Raw genomic sequence first — 13859 nt, forward strand, 5'->3', positions numbered from 1 at the left:
TTTCTTTACTTTGAATATCTTAATCATTATTGTTATTACCAATTCAAAGTTTATCCTCCAACATTCTCCACATCCTTCAACTTTACACCACACACACACACACACACACATATATACACAATTCTCAGAAATACCAGCTACATTCATTCAGTGCATGCCGTGCATATATCATGGTAATGTCCATGCACAACGTGTGTAACAGTCTGTTAGTGAATATTCAGTGTGACCAGTCAAAATATTTATTATAGTGTCAGTCCTCCATTATTTTCTTCAGTCAAATTAAACTCCAGCAGTTGCATTCAGTTGGTTAGAGCAGATTATGTTCAAGCAAACGTGAAGGAACAGACTGAGCATGCCCAGATGAAAGGGGGGCAGCCGATTGGTTGTTTAAGCTGGGTGGGGCCCGAAGCGAAAAGCTAACTTTCAGACATTTATTTAATAGCTTTTTGAGCTTTCTGGGCAGATTTGGTGACTTTTCCGCTTCCGCCAATCTTCTTTTCCACGTTTTTGATGACACCAACAGCAACAGTCTGCCTCATATCTCTGACAGCAAAGCGACCTGAGAAAACACACATATAAGAAAGATACAAAATACTCATATGTGAAGTACAGAATTATTTGTTTGCAGACAGATTTACAAAGTAATCTGGTATTTTTTTGCACTAAATTGTCTTGGTTTATAGTTTTAAAGCTATTTGCTATTTATTGTGCAAACATTTAAGCAGGTAAAACTCATAACCACTCACTTAAAATTAAGACTAAAATCTCATGAAAAAAATATTAACTGTATTTTATATTCTAATTGTATCATTGTAACTAAAGGGTGCATAAAGTATCCCTAAAAATATAAGAATGAACTCATGTTGAAGAGGAGGTCAAACTTTTAACCCGACAAGCCTTGCACTGTTCCTCATAATCATAAGACCAAGCAGCTGATACCAATGTAACATATTATAGAGTAATAATGCAAAAGACTATGATTTAGGGATGCGACGATAAATGCTGATATACACTAATAACACGTGGCCGATAACTATTCTGAATCGCACAGCCGATATTATGCACCGATATTTCATGTACTACATCTTTTGATCAGTAAGTCCTTATCGATCTGAAATCACTATTAGTTTGAGTCGTTTATAACATGCATATAAAAAAATATAGTCAAACATAATCATGATGATACATATTCTTTATTATCATGAAAATCCTTGAAAAGGTTTGAAGAACAGCAATATAAATATATGCTTAAGGGACATTCCACTTTTTTGAAAATATGCTAATTTTCCATCTTTCCTAGAGTTAAAGGGGCCATGGCATGAAAATCTGACTTTTTCCATGTTTAAGTGCTATGATTGGGTCCCCGGTGCTTCTATCAACATAGAAAATGCGAAAAAGATCAACCCAGTAACTTAGTTGTGGTAAACCATTCTCTACAAGCACATGAAAAAATAGGTTGTTGAAATTTGGCTCTTCTTATGATGTCATAAGGAGCTCTTATTATAAAAATACCACCCCTTAATCTGCACTATCCAACTACAACACTGCCATTTAGTGCAGAGAAAAGCACAATTGAGTTTTAATTGCAACAAAACAACCATCATTGTGATCAGTGTTTGAATTTCATCAGCTCATTTGCATTTTAAAGAACACACCCAAAATGCCATATTTTTGCACACACCTACAAAGTGGCAATTTAAACATGTTATAATAAATTATTTATATGGTATTTTGAGCTAAAACTTCACATATGTGCTCTGGGGACACCAAAGATTTATATGACATCTTAAAAAAGTCTTGTGCCATGGCCCCTTTAAACATTTGATTTTTACCATTTTGGAATCCATTCAGCTGATCTCTGGGTCTGATGGTACCACTTTTTGCCTAGCTTAGCATAATCCATTGAATCTGATTAGACCATTAGCATTAGCTAAAAATAACCAAAGAGTTTCGATAATTTTCTATTTAAAACTTGAATCTTCTTTAGTTACATCGTGAAAATTAAAAGTTGTGATTTTCTAGGCAGATATGTCTAGGAACTATACTCTCATTCTGGTGTAATAATCAAGGACTTTGCTGTCGTACCATGGCTGCAGGAGGCGCAATGATATTACGCAGTGCCCAAAAATAGTCCCCTGCTATTGAAAGATAACAATATAGAAGCATCAAAGTTTGATTTCACTCATTGATTTCAATCCATGACATGATCTTACTTAGTCAATATTAAAGATATCAAGGTTATATTTTTACAGAATGCTCTTTATCAAGCTGGGTTTTCACAGGCACAAATTTGAGACACACACATACCCAGTGGAGGATACTGAGAGAAGCTCTCCACACACATTGGTTTTCCTGGGATCATTTCCACAATGGCGGCATCTCCAGACTTCAGGCTCTTCGGGTTTTCCTCCAGCTTCTTGCCCGAGCGGCGATCAATCTTCTCCTTAAGCTCGGCAAACTTGCAGGCGATGTGAGCCGTATGACAGTCTATCACAGGAGAGTAACCAGCACTGATCTGTCCTGGATGATTCAAGATGATCACCTGTGCTGTAAAGGCTGATGCTTCTTGGGGCGGGTCTGATTTGCTGTCCCCGCACACGTTTCCTCTTCGGATGTCTTTCACCGACACGTTCTTCACATTAAATCCCACGTTGTCACCCGGAAACGCTTCGCTCAGAGACTCGTGATGCATCTCTACTGACTTCACCTCGGTAGTGATGTTCACCGGGGCGAAGGTCACCACCATGCTGGGACGAAGGATGCCTGTCTCCACCCTTCCCACTGGTACAGTCCCTATACCTAAAGAAAATCATACAATATCAGTGTTCATGTGGTGCTAGCAGAGTAGAGCCAAGGTCATGGGTTCGAATCCCAGAGATTCCCACACATGACCCTTACACATGTACAATCTTAGAAAGACTTCCTGGACTCAAACTGTAACCACATGCTGATCTTAAAAATTACATCACCCCGCACCAATTCGGCTTTGCATGATTGGACCGGGTTAGTCCCACCTCCTATCTTGTAGACGTCTTGTAGGGGTAAACGCAGGGGCTTGTCAGTGGGTCGTGATGGAGGCATGATGGTATCAAGAGCTTCCAGCAGAGTAACACCACCGGCGTGCTGTTCCTTTCTGTCCAATTTCCAGCCTTTAAACCACGGCATCTGCCCAATAATTTTTTATTAAGTTTAATTTAATCGAAAATTTATGTAAGACCTCTGCGCAAAACTAGCATAAACACATGAACAGGTAAATGAGACTCATATTAGACGATGCTTCAAGCATGTTGTCGCCATGCCAACCTGAAATAGGGACAAATGGCACGGAGGCGGGGCTATAGCCGATCTTCTTAATGTAGGCGCTTACTTCCTTAACAATCTCATCATAACGTTTCTCACTGTAGGGCGGCTCTGTGGAGTCCATCTTGTTGACGGCTACAATCAGCTGCTTGACGCCCAGCGTGTACGCCAGTAGGGCGTGTTCCCGAGTTTGACCGTTTTTAGAGATGCCCGCCTCGAATTCACCAACACCCGCTGCCACTATAAGAACGGCACAGTCTGCCTGGAAAAGACAGAAGCAATGTTATTTAAAAATTGTAGCGCAAGACATATGAACCAATAGTCATAATTTTTATTTCATACTTTTTGAGCTTGTTAGATATATATATAGACTGTCAAAATTTACGTGGATAAAATAACAGCATGCATTTTAAATACACATTTTTCTAACAAGGTATGCAGGGATAGTGATGCTCTCAATATTTTAAACTGCACAGACATGAATACAAGAGGACTTGAGTGAGGACTGTTTTACCTGAGACGTCCCAGTGATCATGTTTTTAATAAAGTCTCTGTGTCCCGGTGCATCTATTATAGTTATGTAGTACTTGGTAGTCTCAAACTTCCAGAGAGAGATGTCTATTGTGATGCCGCGCTCTCTCTCTGCCTTCAGCTTGTCCAGAACCCAGGCATACTTGAAGGAACCTTTCCCCATCTATCAAAAATAAAGAAATAAATGTATTGTGTATACACACTGTCAGAAAAAATAGTCCCATATAGCTGTCACTGGGGCAGTAGTACCATTTAAAAAGGTCGTAATTTGTACTATTTAGATACAAGTATACATTTGGTGCCAGTAAAGTATATAAAGCCTTTAGTTGCAAAGGTGTCATTTTTCAAAGAGTACCGCCCAAGTGACAGCTTAGGCCCATTTTTCTGACAGTACCCACAATCTCATTGATTCTCAAATGTAATTTTTTATTCACAGATTAGGGGCCTCATTTATAAAACTGTGCATAGGATTCTTACTAAAAGTCTACCTATGCACAAAAGCCAAAAATGGCATACGCCAAAAAATATTAAGACTTATAAAACAAAGCAATGTTCCCTTTATAAATCACAGATTAAGTGCAAGTGTACCTACGTTAAACATCCTTGGATCCCACCCTGCAAGCCCATTTTCCCGTCAAGTTTGTTTTTATAGATCACAACCTTTGTGGGAACTGGCATGCTTTATAAATGAGATATTCATTGTAGAAACTGATTATAATCTTGCAGACAAATATTTTTACAGTCAATATGGAAAAATCCAGCATGATCTCATAGCAAGTCGTGTTATAGCCACGAAAAATTGTATTCATTTATTTGTGTCCGTGGCACGAAATTCCGCTTTTTTCGTGCCTTGAGCACGAATGTCATTTTCGTGTCAGTCGCAAAAAGTTCTGTTATTTTTATAGAATTTTTTTCTTTATTTGATAGACAGTATTTAAGGAAATGACAGGAAAGTACAGGGTGGAAAGAGGGGTATGGTATCGGCAAAGGACCTCAAGCCAGGATTCAAACTCGGGTCACCGGAAGTGCGTCTGCACCATGCGTCAGAGCACTGTACACTACACAATTGGCTCCGACAGTCTAAAAAAAATAGGGGGAAAAAAATGAAAAAACAATACATAAAATGCCACGAAAAAGAAAGTCATGTCACAGACACGAAAAACAATTTATAGAAATTTGTGCGACTGACACGAAAAAGACATTTGTGCTCAAGGCACAAAAAAAGCTGAATTTTGTATAATAATAAATTAATTAATTAATCAAATTTTTCGTGACTATAACACAACTTTCTGTGAGATCAGTCTGGAAAAATCTGATAGACATGATTAATTGCACTAATAGTCCAATTGCAATCCTACACTCTTAAGGATGCTGATGCTGGGTTATTTGCAACCCATGGTTGGGTTAAAAAGGGACAAACCCAGCCGTTGGGTTAAATTAACCCAGAAAACGTTTATATTTAACGCAACAATGGGTTAAAACAACCCAGTATTTTGGGATGAAACAACTTACACTGTAAAAACATTGCAGCATAAAGTTTAAACAACTTATTATGCAATAATCAATTCCACCTTAAAGTTAAAATAAGTTGACTTGTTTAATAAAACATAAAACTATATCTTGATATGATATAATTTTTACAGTGTTAAGTTACAACACAGCGGGTTGAAAATAACCCAGCTTTTTTTGTGTGTATTTTCTTACTTGTTCTTTTATATGTATCTACTGTCTTTACTATTATGTATTTCCTATAAAGCTGCTTTGCAACAATGCAAAATTGTGAAAAGCACTACACTGTTAATTCTGCTGGGTTAATTTAACCCAATGATGGGTAAATATTGGACAAAACACATGGGGAGTTATAAATAAATATGCTGGGTTGTTGTTAACCCAACTATGAGTTGTAACAACCTAGCATTTCATTGAAACAACTCAGCATAGGTTTATTAACCCAATATGGGTTCTGTCTGACATTTACCCAAAAATAACCTGGCAGAATGTAGTGAAATAAGCTTGAATTGAACTAAATTTGTTGTCTGACTTTAAGTTCTGTAGTTTGTCTTTTGCTCTGTATGATCATAAATATTAGACTGAACCCCATTTCTCAAGTCTCATTGACACATATAGAAGTTCTGCACTTGCAATGCCTTCAAAAATGTATTTTATATTCCTTTTATTCCCAATGACACCTTCCAAGTAGTAAATGTCTCAATGTAATTATACAGCAATTCTCACTCAGCTCTCCTGGGCAAAAATGTTAAGAAAGTCACAATGTGGTGTACGATCAGACTCTCACATAACACAATAAGAGGGCTGGAGTTACCCATCATTCAGCATAGACTTAAATTCTCACATTAGGGAAATGACTATGCTGATGTAACTTATGCTGATGTAACTTAAATCCAAATCGAAGGTGTAACAGAACTCCTAGTTTTACTTTCAGTGTTCAGAGAAATCTTACGGTCCATCAGACTCTCAAAATAAAGTCAAATTTTGATGTACACGGTCAGAAGAAATGGTCCCTAGGTCTCACTTAAAGGCAGTTCCCTTTAAAAAAGAACACATTTGCACCCAAAAGTGTTTATATTATACCTCAGAGGTACAAACCGGTACCACAAAGTGCATATTGGTACAAAATGTATATGTATCTGTTAGGGATGCATACCGATTAATTGCGATTAATCTATAGCAGAATAAAAGTTTTTTTTTATGTGTGTAAACTCTGTATAATAATTATGTATAGATAAATGCACACACATGCATGCATGCATGTATATATTTAAGAAATGTTTACATGTGTAAATACATTTGTATATTTATGTATAATTTATATTATATATAAATATAAATACCTAATATATAAATATATATTTTTCTTAAAATTCTACATGCATGTGTGCATATTTATATATACACAATCACTATACACAGTTCACACACACACACACATGATGCAAACAAAAACCTCCACTCTGCTATAGATCAATCGCGATTAATCGTCATGCATCAGTAGTATCTGGACTTAAATGGTACATATTATGACCTTTGTGAAAGGTACACCATGGTGACAGCTTGAGTACAGTTTTCTGACAGTGCCCACGATCTCACTGATTCTCAAATGTAATTTTTATTCACAGATTAGGGGCCTCATGTATAAAACTGTGCGTAGGATTCTTACTAAAAGTCTACGTATGCACAAAAGCCAAAAATGGCATACGCCAAAAAATATTACAACTTATAAAACAAAGCAATGTTCCCTTTATAAATCACAGATCAAGTGCAAGTGTGCGTAGGTTAATCATCCTCGGATTCAACCCTGCAAGCACATTTTCCCGTCAAGTTTGTTTTTATAGATCACAACCTTTGTGTGGGAACTGGCACGCTTTATAAATGAGATATTAATTGTAGAAACTGATTATAATCTTGCAGACAAATATTTTTACAGTCAATATCACTACACCACAGGAAAAATCCAGCATGATCTCATAGCAAGTCGTGTTATGTCTACGCAAAAATTGGACTATTATTTGTGTCCATGGCACGAAATTCAGCTTTTTTCGTGCCTTGAGCACGAATGTCATTTTCGTGTCAGTAGCACAAAGTTCTGTTAATTTTTTCTTTATTTGATAGACAGTATTTAAGGAGATGACAGGAAAGTACAGGGTGGAAAGAGGGGTATGGTATCGGCAAAGGACCTCAAGCCAGGATTCAAACTCGGGTCACCGGAAGTGCCTCTGCACCATTATGTCAGAGCACTGTACACTACACTATTGGCTCTGCCATTAAAAAAAAAATAGGGGGAAAAAAATGAAAAAACAATATATAAAATGCCACGAAAAAGAAAGTCATGCCACAGACACGAAAAACAATTTATAGAAACTTGTGTGACTGACACGAAAAAGACATTTGTGCTCAAGGCACAAAAAAGCTGAATTTTGTATAATAATAAATTTATTAATTAATCAAATTTTTCGTGACTATAACACAACTTTCTGTGAGATCAGGCTGGAAAAATCTGATAGACATGATTAATAGCACTATGTATATAATAGTCCAATTGCAATCCTACACTCTTAAGAATGCTGATGCTGGGTTATTTGCAACCCATGGTTGGGTTAAAAGGGACAAAACCAGCCGTTGGGTTAAATTAACCCAGAAAACGTTTATATTTAACCCATCAATGGGTTAAAACAACCCAGTATTTTGGGATGAAACAACTTACACTGTAAAAACATTGCAGCATAAAGTTTAAACAACTTATTATGCAATAATCAATTCCACCTTTTAAAGTTAAAATAAGTTGACTTGTTTAATAAAACATAAAACTATATCTTGATATGATATAATTTTTACAGTGTTAAGTTACAACACAGCGGGTTGAAAATAACCCAGCATTTTTTGTGTGTATTTTCTTACTTGTTATTTTATATGTATCTACTGTCTTTACTATTATGTGTTTCCTATAAAGCTGCTTTGCAACAATACTAAATTGTGAAAAGCGCTACACTCTTAATTCTGCTGGGTTAATTTAACCCAATGATGGGTAAATATTGGACAAAACACATGGGGAGTTATAAATAAATATGATGGGTTGTTGTTAACCCAACTATGAGTTGTAACAACCTAGCATTTCATTGAAACAACTCAGCATAGGTTTATTAACCCAACATGTGTTCTGTCTGACATTTACCCAAAAATAACCTGGCAGAATGTAGTGAAATAAGCTTGAATTGAACTAAATTTGTTGTCTGACTTTAAGTTCTGTAGTTTGTCTTTTGCTCTGTATGATCATAAATATTAGACTGAACCCCATTTCTCAAGTCTCATTGACACATATAGAAGTTCTGCACTTGCAATGCCTCCAAAAATGTATTTTATATTCCTTTTATTCCCAATGACACCTTCCAAGTAGTAAATGTCTCAATGTAATTATACAGCAATTCTCACTCAGCTCTCCTGGGCAAAAATGTTAAGAAAGTCACAATGTGGTGTACGATCAGACTCGCACAATAAGAGGGCTGGAGTTACCCATCATTCAGCATAGACTTAAATTCTCACATTAGGGAAATGACTATGCGGATGTAACTTATGCTGATGTAACTTAAATCCAAATCGAAGGTGTAACAGAACTCCTAGTTTTACTTTCAGTGTTCAGAGAAATCTTACGGTCCATCAGACTCTCAAAATAAAGTCAAATTTTGATGTACACGGTCAGAAGAAATGGTCCCTAGGTCTCACTTAAAGGCAGTTCCCTTTAAAAAAGAACACATTTGCACCCAAAAGTGTTTATATTATACCTCAGAGGTACAAACCGGTACCACAAAGTGCATATTGGTACAAAATGTATATGTATCTGTTAGGGATGCATACCGATTAATTGCGATTAATCTATAGCAGAATAAAAGTTTTTTTTTATGTGTGTAAACTCTGTATAATAATTATGTATAGATAAATGCACACACATGCATGCATGCATGTATATATTTAAGAAATGTTTACATGTGTAAATACATTTGTATATTTATGTATAATTTATATTATATATAAATATAAATACCTAATATATAAATATATATTTTTCTTAAAATTATACATGCATGTGTGCATATCCATATATACATACTTATTATACAGAGTTCACACACACATATATGATGCAAAAAAAACTTTTATTCTGCTACAGATCAACCGCGATTAATCGTCATGCATCAGTAGTATCTGTACTTTAATGGTACATATTATGACCTTTGTGAAAGGTACACCATAGTGACAGCTTGGGTACAGTTTTCTGACAGTGCACCTTTGAAACAATAATGCTTTTGAGGTTGCATTTTCTTAATCAGTATTCCTTAGATCCGGTTCACGTACCTCAGCGGCCTCTTTCTCAAACTTCTCGATGGTTCTTTTATCAATCCCTCCACACTTATAGATGAGGTGACCAGTGGTGGTGGACTTCCCAGAATCCACATGGCCGATGACCACGATGTTAATGTGGATCTTCTCCTTCCCCATGATCACACAGGGTAGGAAGAAACGCTTGGCACAGCTGGAGTTTGCTGCTTCTCTGTCTAGCCACAGTGGGAAGTAGAAAGAAATGTTGTTCACAAATTAGAAACAAAAACAATTTTTAATCAGCTAAGCTGATCGATAAAATATAAAACCTGACATTTTTGATACCTCAAAATGTTTGAGGATCACAACAGTACACAATAACAAAATGACATCATTGCAGAAAATATTTTTTTTCCTAATTTCCAAACAATCCTAATACAGTTTATTTTATCATTTGCAAATCACTCAAGTTATCAATTTAATGTCCTTTACACAAACTAGGCATCACAGATAATGTAGTAGTGTATTATATTTTCATTTTCATTGCAATATTATGTTATGCTCAGTCATGTCGTCTGATACGTGTATGGCTAAAGTCTTTGAATCGGCAGCAAGGAAAAGTTTATGGCCTCTTACCTGTTCGCCCCTCAGACACCCTGTACTCCTGCAAGGGTGGCAGCACAGCCCAAGTCTGTGTGTGTAATGAGCTCGCCCCACTTTGATACAGCAATGCGGCACTAAAAGTGAGGTGGGAGGGAGGCTGGTGGTGAGAGACTGCAGTATAGATACAGCTGCAACAACAGCACAAATGCACTGAGAGGAAGAGGATGAGAGTTGAAGGAGAGAGAGGCAGAGAAACATTACACAGTGACTCAGCAGATTATGTTAAATTATCTCACCCGGGATAAAAATCTGATTGGTTCTCTAAAATAAGATGCATTTCCTGGACGGAATGAATAGATGAATGAATGTGCTGTATTCTTGTATCTGTCCATACAATTTCAAAATCATTTTTATTTTATCAAAAGTGTTATGAATTATACATTTGCAAATGCATTTGTCTGATAGTTTTATGTATGCAACGTACAGTGCATTCAAAGTCCAATGTCATGACTTTTTAATAAATGGTTACCCCATGGACCATGTGGTAAATCATATGTTGTTAGTGGCCTAAATAAAATGTTTTATATATTTAATTAAAAATGAATTATTTATTTATAAATAATTAATAATAAATATTTTTATTGCAATATAGATTTGTGAAATATGTACATTGTGTTACAAACTATGATGTTTCTGTAGCTCAACCGGTAGAGCACTGTATTGTTACTAATGCAAAGGTCATTTGTTGGATTCCCAGGGAACACAAAATAATATATGTAAAGCATTGTAAATGGTTTTGGATAAAATTGTCTGTGAAATCTAAGTATGTTGTCATATGTCGATAGTATGCAGTGTTTAGATTTACAATATATTTGCAAAAAAATTATGGGTAACACTTTCTATGAACCCCATGCTTATAATGAATTATAACCCCCTTTATAATTATTTATAGGCAGTTATTACTATTCTATAAATAAATCTATGAAGACACAACAACACATATACCCCATTAGAAGAACAGTATATAGTTACATTTATAATATTTTTATTATTACTTATAAGTAATGCATTTGCATTTCAATGCGCATGCTCATAGTCCACTATACTGATTTATAGCTCAGTCGTATACTTCCATAAAGGCGCAGCCTGCTTTGCTATAATGTCATTATTATTATATTTTAGTTATTACTTACTTAATCATCCAGATTTAGTTCTATTTCAAATAACTGATTTGATTTATATTGTTATAACCATGTTATAAGTTACTTATTATGAGTCATAATAAGTAACTTATAAAGTCATACTGCAGTTATTAACCTCTATAAATGTATTATTGATGGCTTTAAGTAAAGTAAACGCATAGGATACAGTTGTCCTAATGCAAATGTTAGTAAATCATGAAGATGTTATCTAAAAAAGCCATGCTTTGAGTTACGAATCATGAAATCATTAAGATGTAATGTACTGTTTATTTTCAATAGTTTATTTGCAAATTAAAAAATAATGCCTATAATAAAGTTGCAAACAGTTGCAATTTACATACTAGTAAATTACTACTTATTGGCCAATGTTTGTATTACAGGTCATGAATGGGAATTTTGACGTCTTTTTGCATTTCGAAATCTATATCTCCTTAGCCAGCATATTGCATATTGTGGTTTTATGTAATAATTAAAAAATTATGTTTCTGTTTTTTACTAGCATGTAATCGCATCTGTTTCTAAAGGATTTGTTTCATTACTTTATTATAGGCATTATTTTAAAATTTTCAGATAAACTATTGAAAATGGATAATAAATAACATTTGAGTTCACTTTACTTAAAGGTGCAGTGTGTAATTTTTGAAATGCTCTCTTGACAGAAATGCAAAATAATATACAAAACTATATTATCAGGGGTGTATAAAGACCTTTTTATAATGAACCATTATAATTTTATTACCTTAGAATGCGACATTTTTATCTACATACACCGAGGGTCCCCCTACGTGGAAGTCGCCATTTTGTGCCACCACAGAAGGCCTTAACGGACAAACTTTTTTACTTTTACTAAATTGTCTCCATTGATGCCATGTTTTTCAGGTGGCAGCTACCATAGTTTCTCTATGCGTTTCAAAAGCGAGGGGTGAGCAGTGGACTGATCTGTTGGTTGCAATTCGCAACCTCACCACTAGATGCCGCTAAAATTTACACACTACACCTTTAAAGCCATCAATAATGCATTTATAGAGGTTAATAACGGCATTATGACTCATAATAAGTAACTTACAACATGGTTATAACAATATAAATCAAATCAGTTATTTGAGATACTGTAAAAGTGAATCTGGTAAGAAGTGACTAATGACATTATAGCAATGCACGCTGCATTTTTATAAATACCTTCATACGACTAAATGAAATGCAAATGCATCCCGTATTAGTAATAATACACATATTATAAATGTAAATATACTGTTCTTATAATGGGTAGAATTTGTTGTGTCTTCATAAATATATTTAACTGTGGCAGTAATAACTGCCTATAACTAATTATAAAGGGGGTTATAATTCATTATAAACATGGGCTTTATAGAAAGTGTTACCAAATTATGTTTACATCATCATACCGTCACCAGAATATGTTTTGGGAGATCATGGTAGTGCACATAACTCATATGAAAACCCTTAGTAGGCAAACATTTCAGGCAAACATCTTAGTGATGTGATTTCAAAACTTTTGTCTGGTAGTGCATAGGTCTTCAAAAGGGGCCCATGGTGGTATTACTGAGGGTCCTCCAAATATCATTTAAATGCTATTTATATATATATATATATATATATATATATATATATATATATATATATATATATATATATATATATATATATATATAATTAAATTAGGCATAATAAAAAGGCCAATCACAAAAAATGAAGCACATAACATTTCCACAATAAAATCTATCAGTTAAATTACATTTAATGTATTTGTGTATGTATGCTAAACATTATTATCGTAATATCTCTGTAACTTAACCATCATAAAGTATGTACAGTTGTGTTCAAAATTATTCAACCCCAACGGAAATTGATTGTTTTGGCCGGTTTGACATTGATTTTGATCATTCAGTCATCCTGCTTACAATTACATCAAAGAGGCATGTGTAGGTCAGACAAATATAACATAACATTTATAATGAAATAACCACAAATGTCTTTTCTGTGCTCACATCATTATCAGTTTTATTCAACCCCCAAGTGACATTCAATCTTAGTACTTAGTACAACATCCTTTTACAGTTAAAACAGCTTTTAAACGTGAAGCATAGCTTGACACAAGTGTCTTGCAGCGATCTACGGGTATCTTCGCCCATTCATCATGGGCAAAAGCCTCCAGTTCAGTCACACTCTTAGTCCCACCAGAGGTTCTCAATCGGATTTAAGTCTGGTGACTGCGATGGCCACTTCAAAATGTTCCAGCCTTTTTTCTGCAACCATGCTCTAGTGGATTTGGAGGTATGCTTGGGATCATTGTCCTGTTGAAAGGTCCAACGTCTCCCAAGCCTCAGGTTTGTGACGGACTGCAACACATTGTCATCCAATATCTCCTGG

General features: G+C 35.2%; 1 protein-coding gene across 1 annotated transcript; it reads right to left on the minus strand.

Annotated features, from left to right (window-relative positions):
* Window positions 1-225: 225 nt before the first annotated feature.
* eef1a2 (eukaryotic translation elongation factor 1 alpha 2) lies at window positions 226-10464 on the minus strand. The gene is made up of 7 exons (XM_073874996.1): window positions 10300-10464; window positions 9700-9899; window positions 3815-3994; window positions 3263-3562; window positions 3015-3162; window positions 2308-2799; window positions 226-559 (listed from the first exon to the last, which is right to left on the minus strand). Exons 2-7 carry the CDS (start codon window positions 9841-9843, stop codon window positions 432-434), a joined length of 1392 nt encoding a protein of 463 aa, XP_073731097.1. The 5' UTR covers window positions 9844-9899; window positions 10300-10464; the 3' UTR covers window positions 226-431.
* Window positions 10465-13859: the final 3395 nt, after the last annotated feature.

Source organism: Misgurnus anguillicaudatus, chromosome 13 (genome assembly GCF_027580225.2).
Source record: "Misgurnus anguillicaudatus chromosome 13, ASM2758022v2, whole genome shotgun sequence".
In the NCBI taxonomy this organism is placed as follows: Eukaryota; Metazoa; Chordata; class Actinopteri; order Cypriniformes; family Cobitidae; genus Misgurnus; species Misgurnus anguillicaudatus.

Coding starts and splice junctions, on each gene's coding strand:
- eef1a2 (XM_073874996.1), bottom strand. CDS start 9,843: ATGGGGAAGGAGAAGATCCACATTAACATCGTGGTCATCGGCCATGTG. Junction 2,800..3,014: donor AGACGTCTACAAGATAGGAG/GTGGGACTAACC, acceptor GATTTTCTTTAG/GTATAGGGACTGTACCAGTG. Junction 560..2,307: donor CTCTCAGTATCCTCCACTGG/GTATGTGTGTGT, acceptor GTGTTTTCTCAG/GTCGCTTTGCTGTCAGAGAT.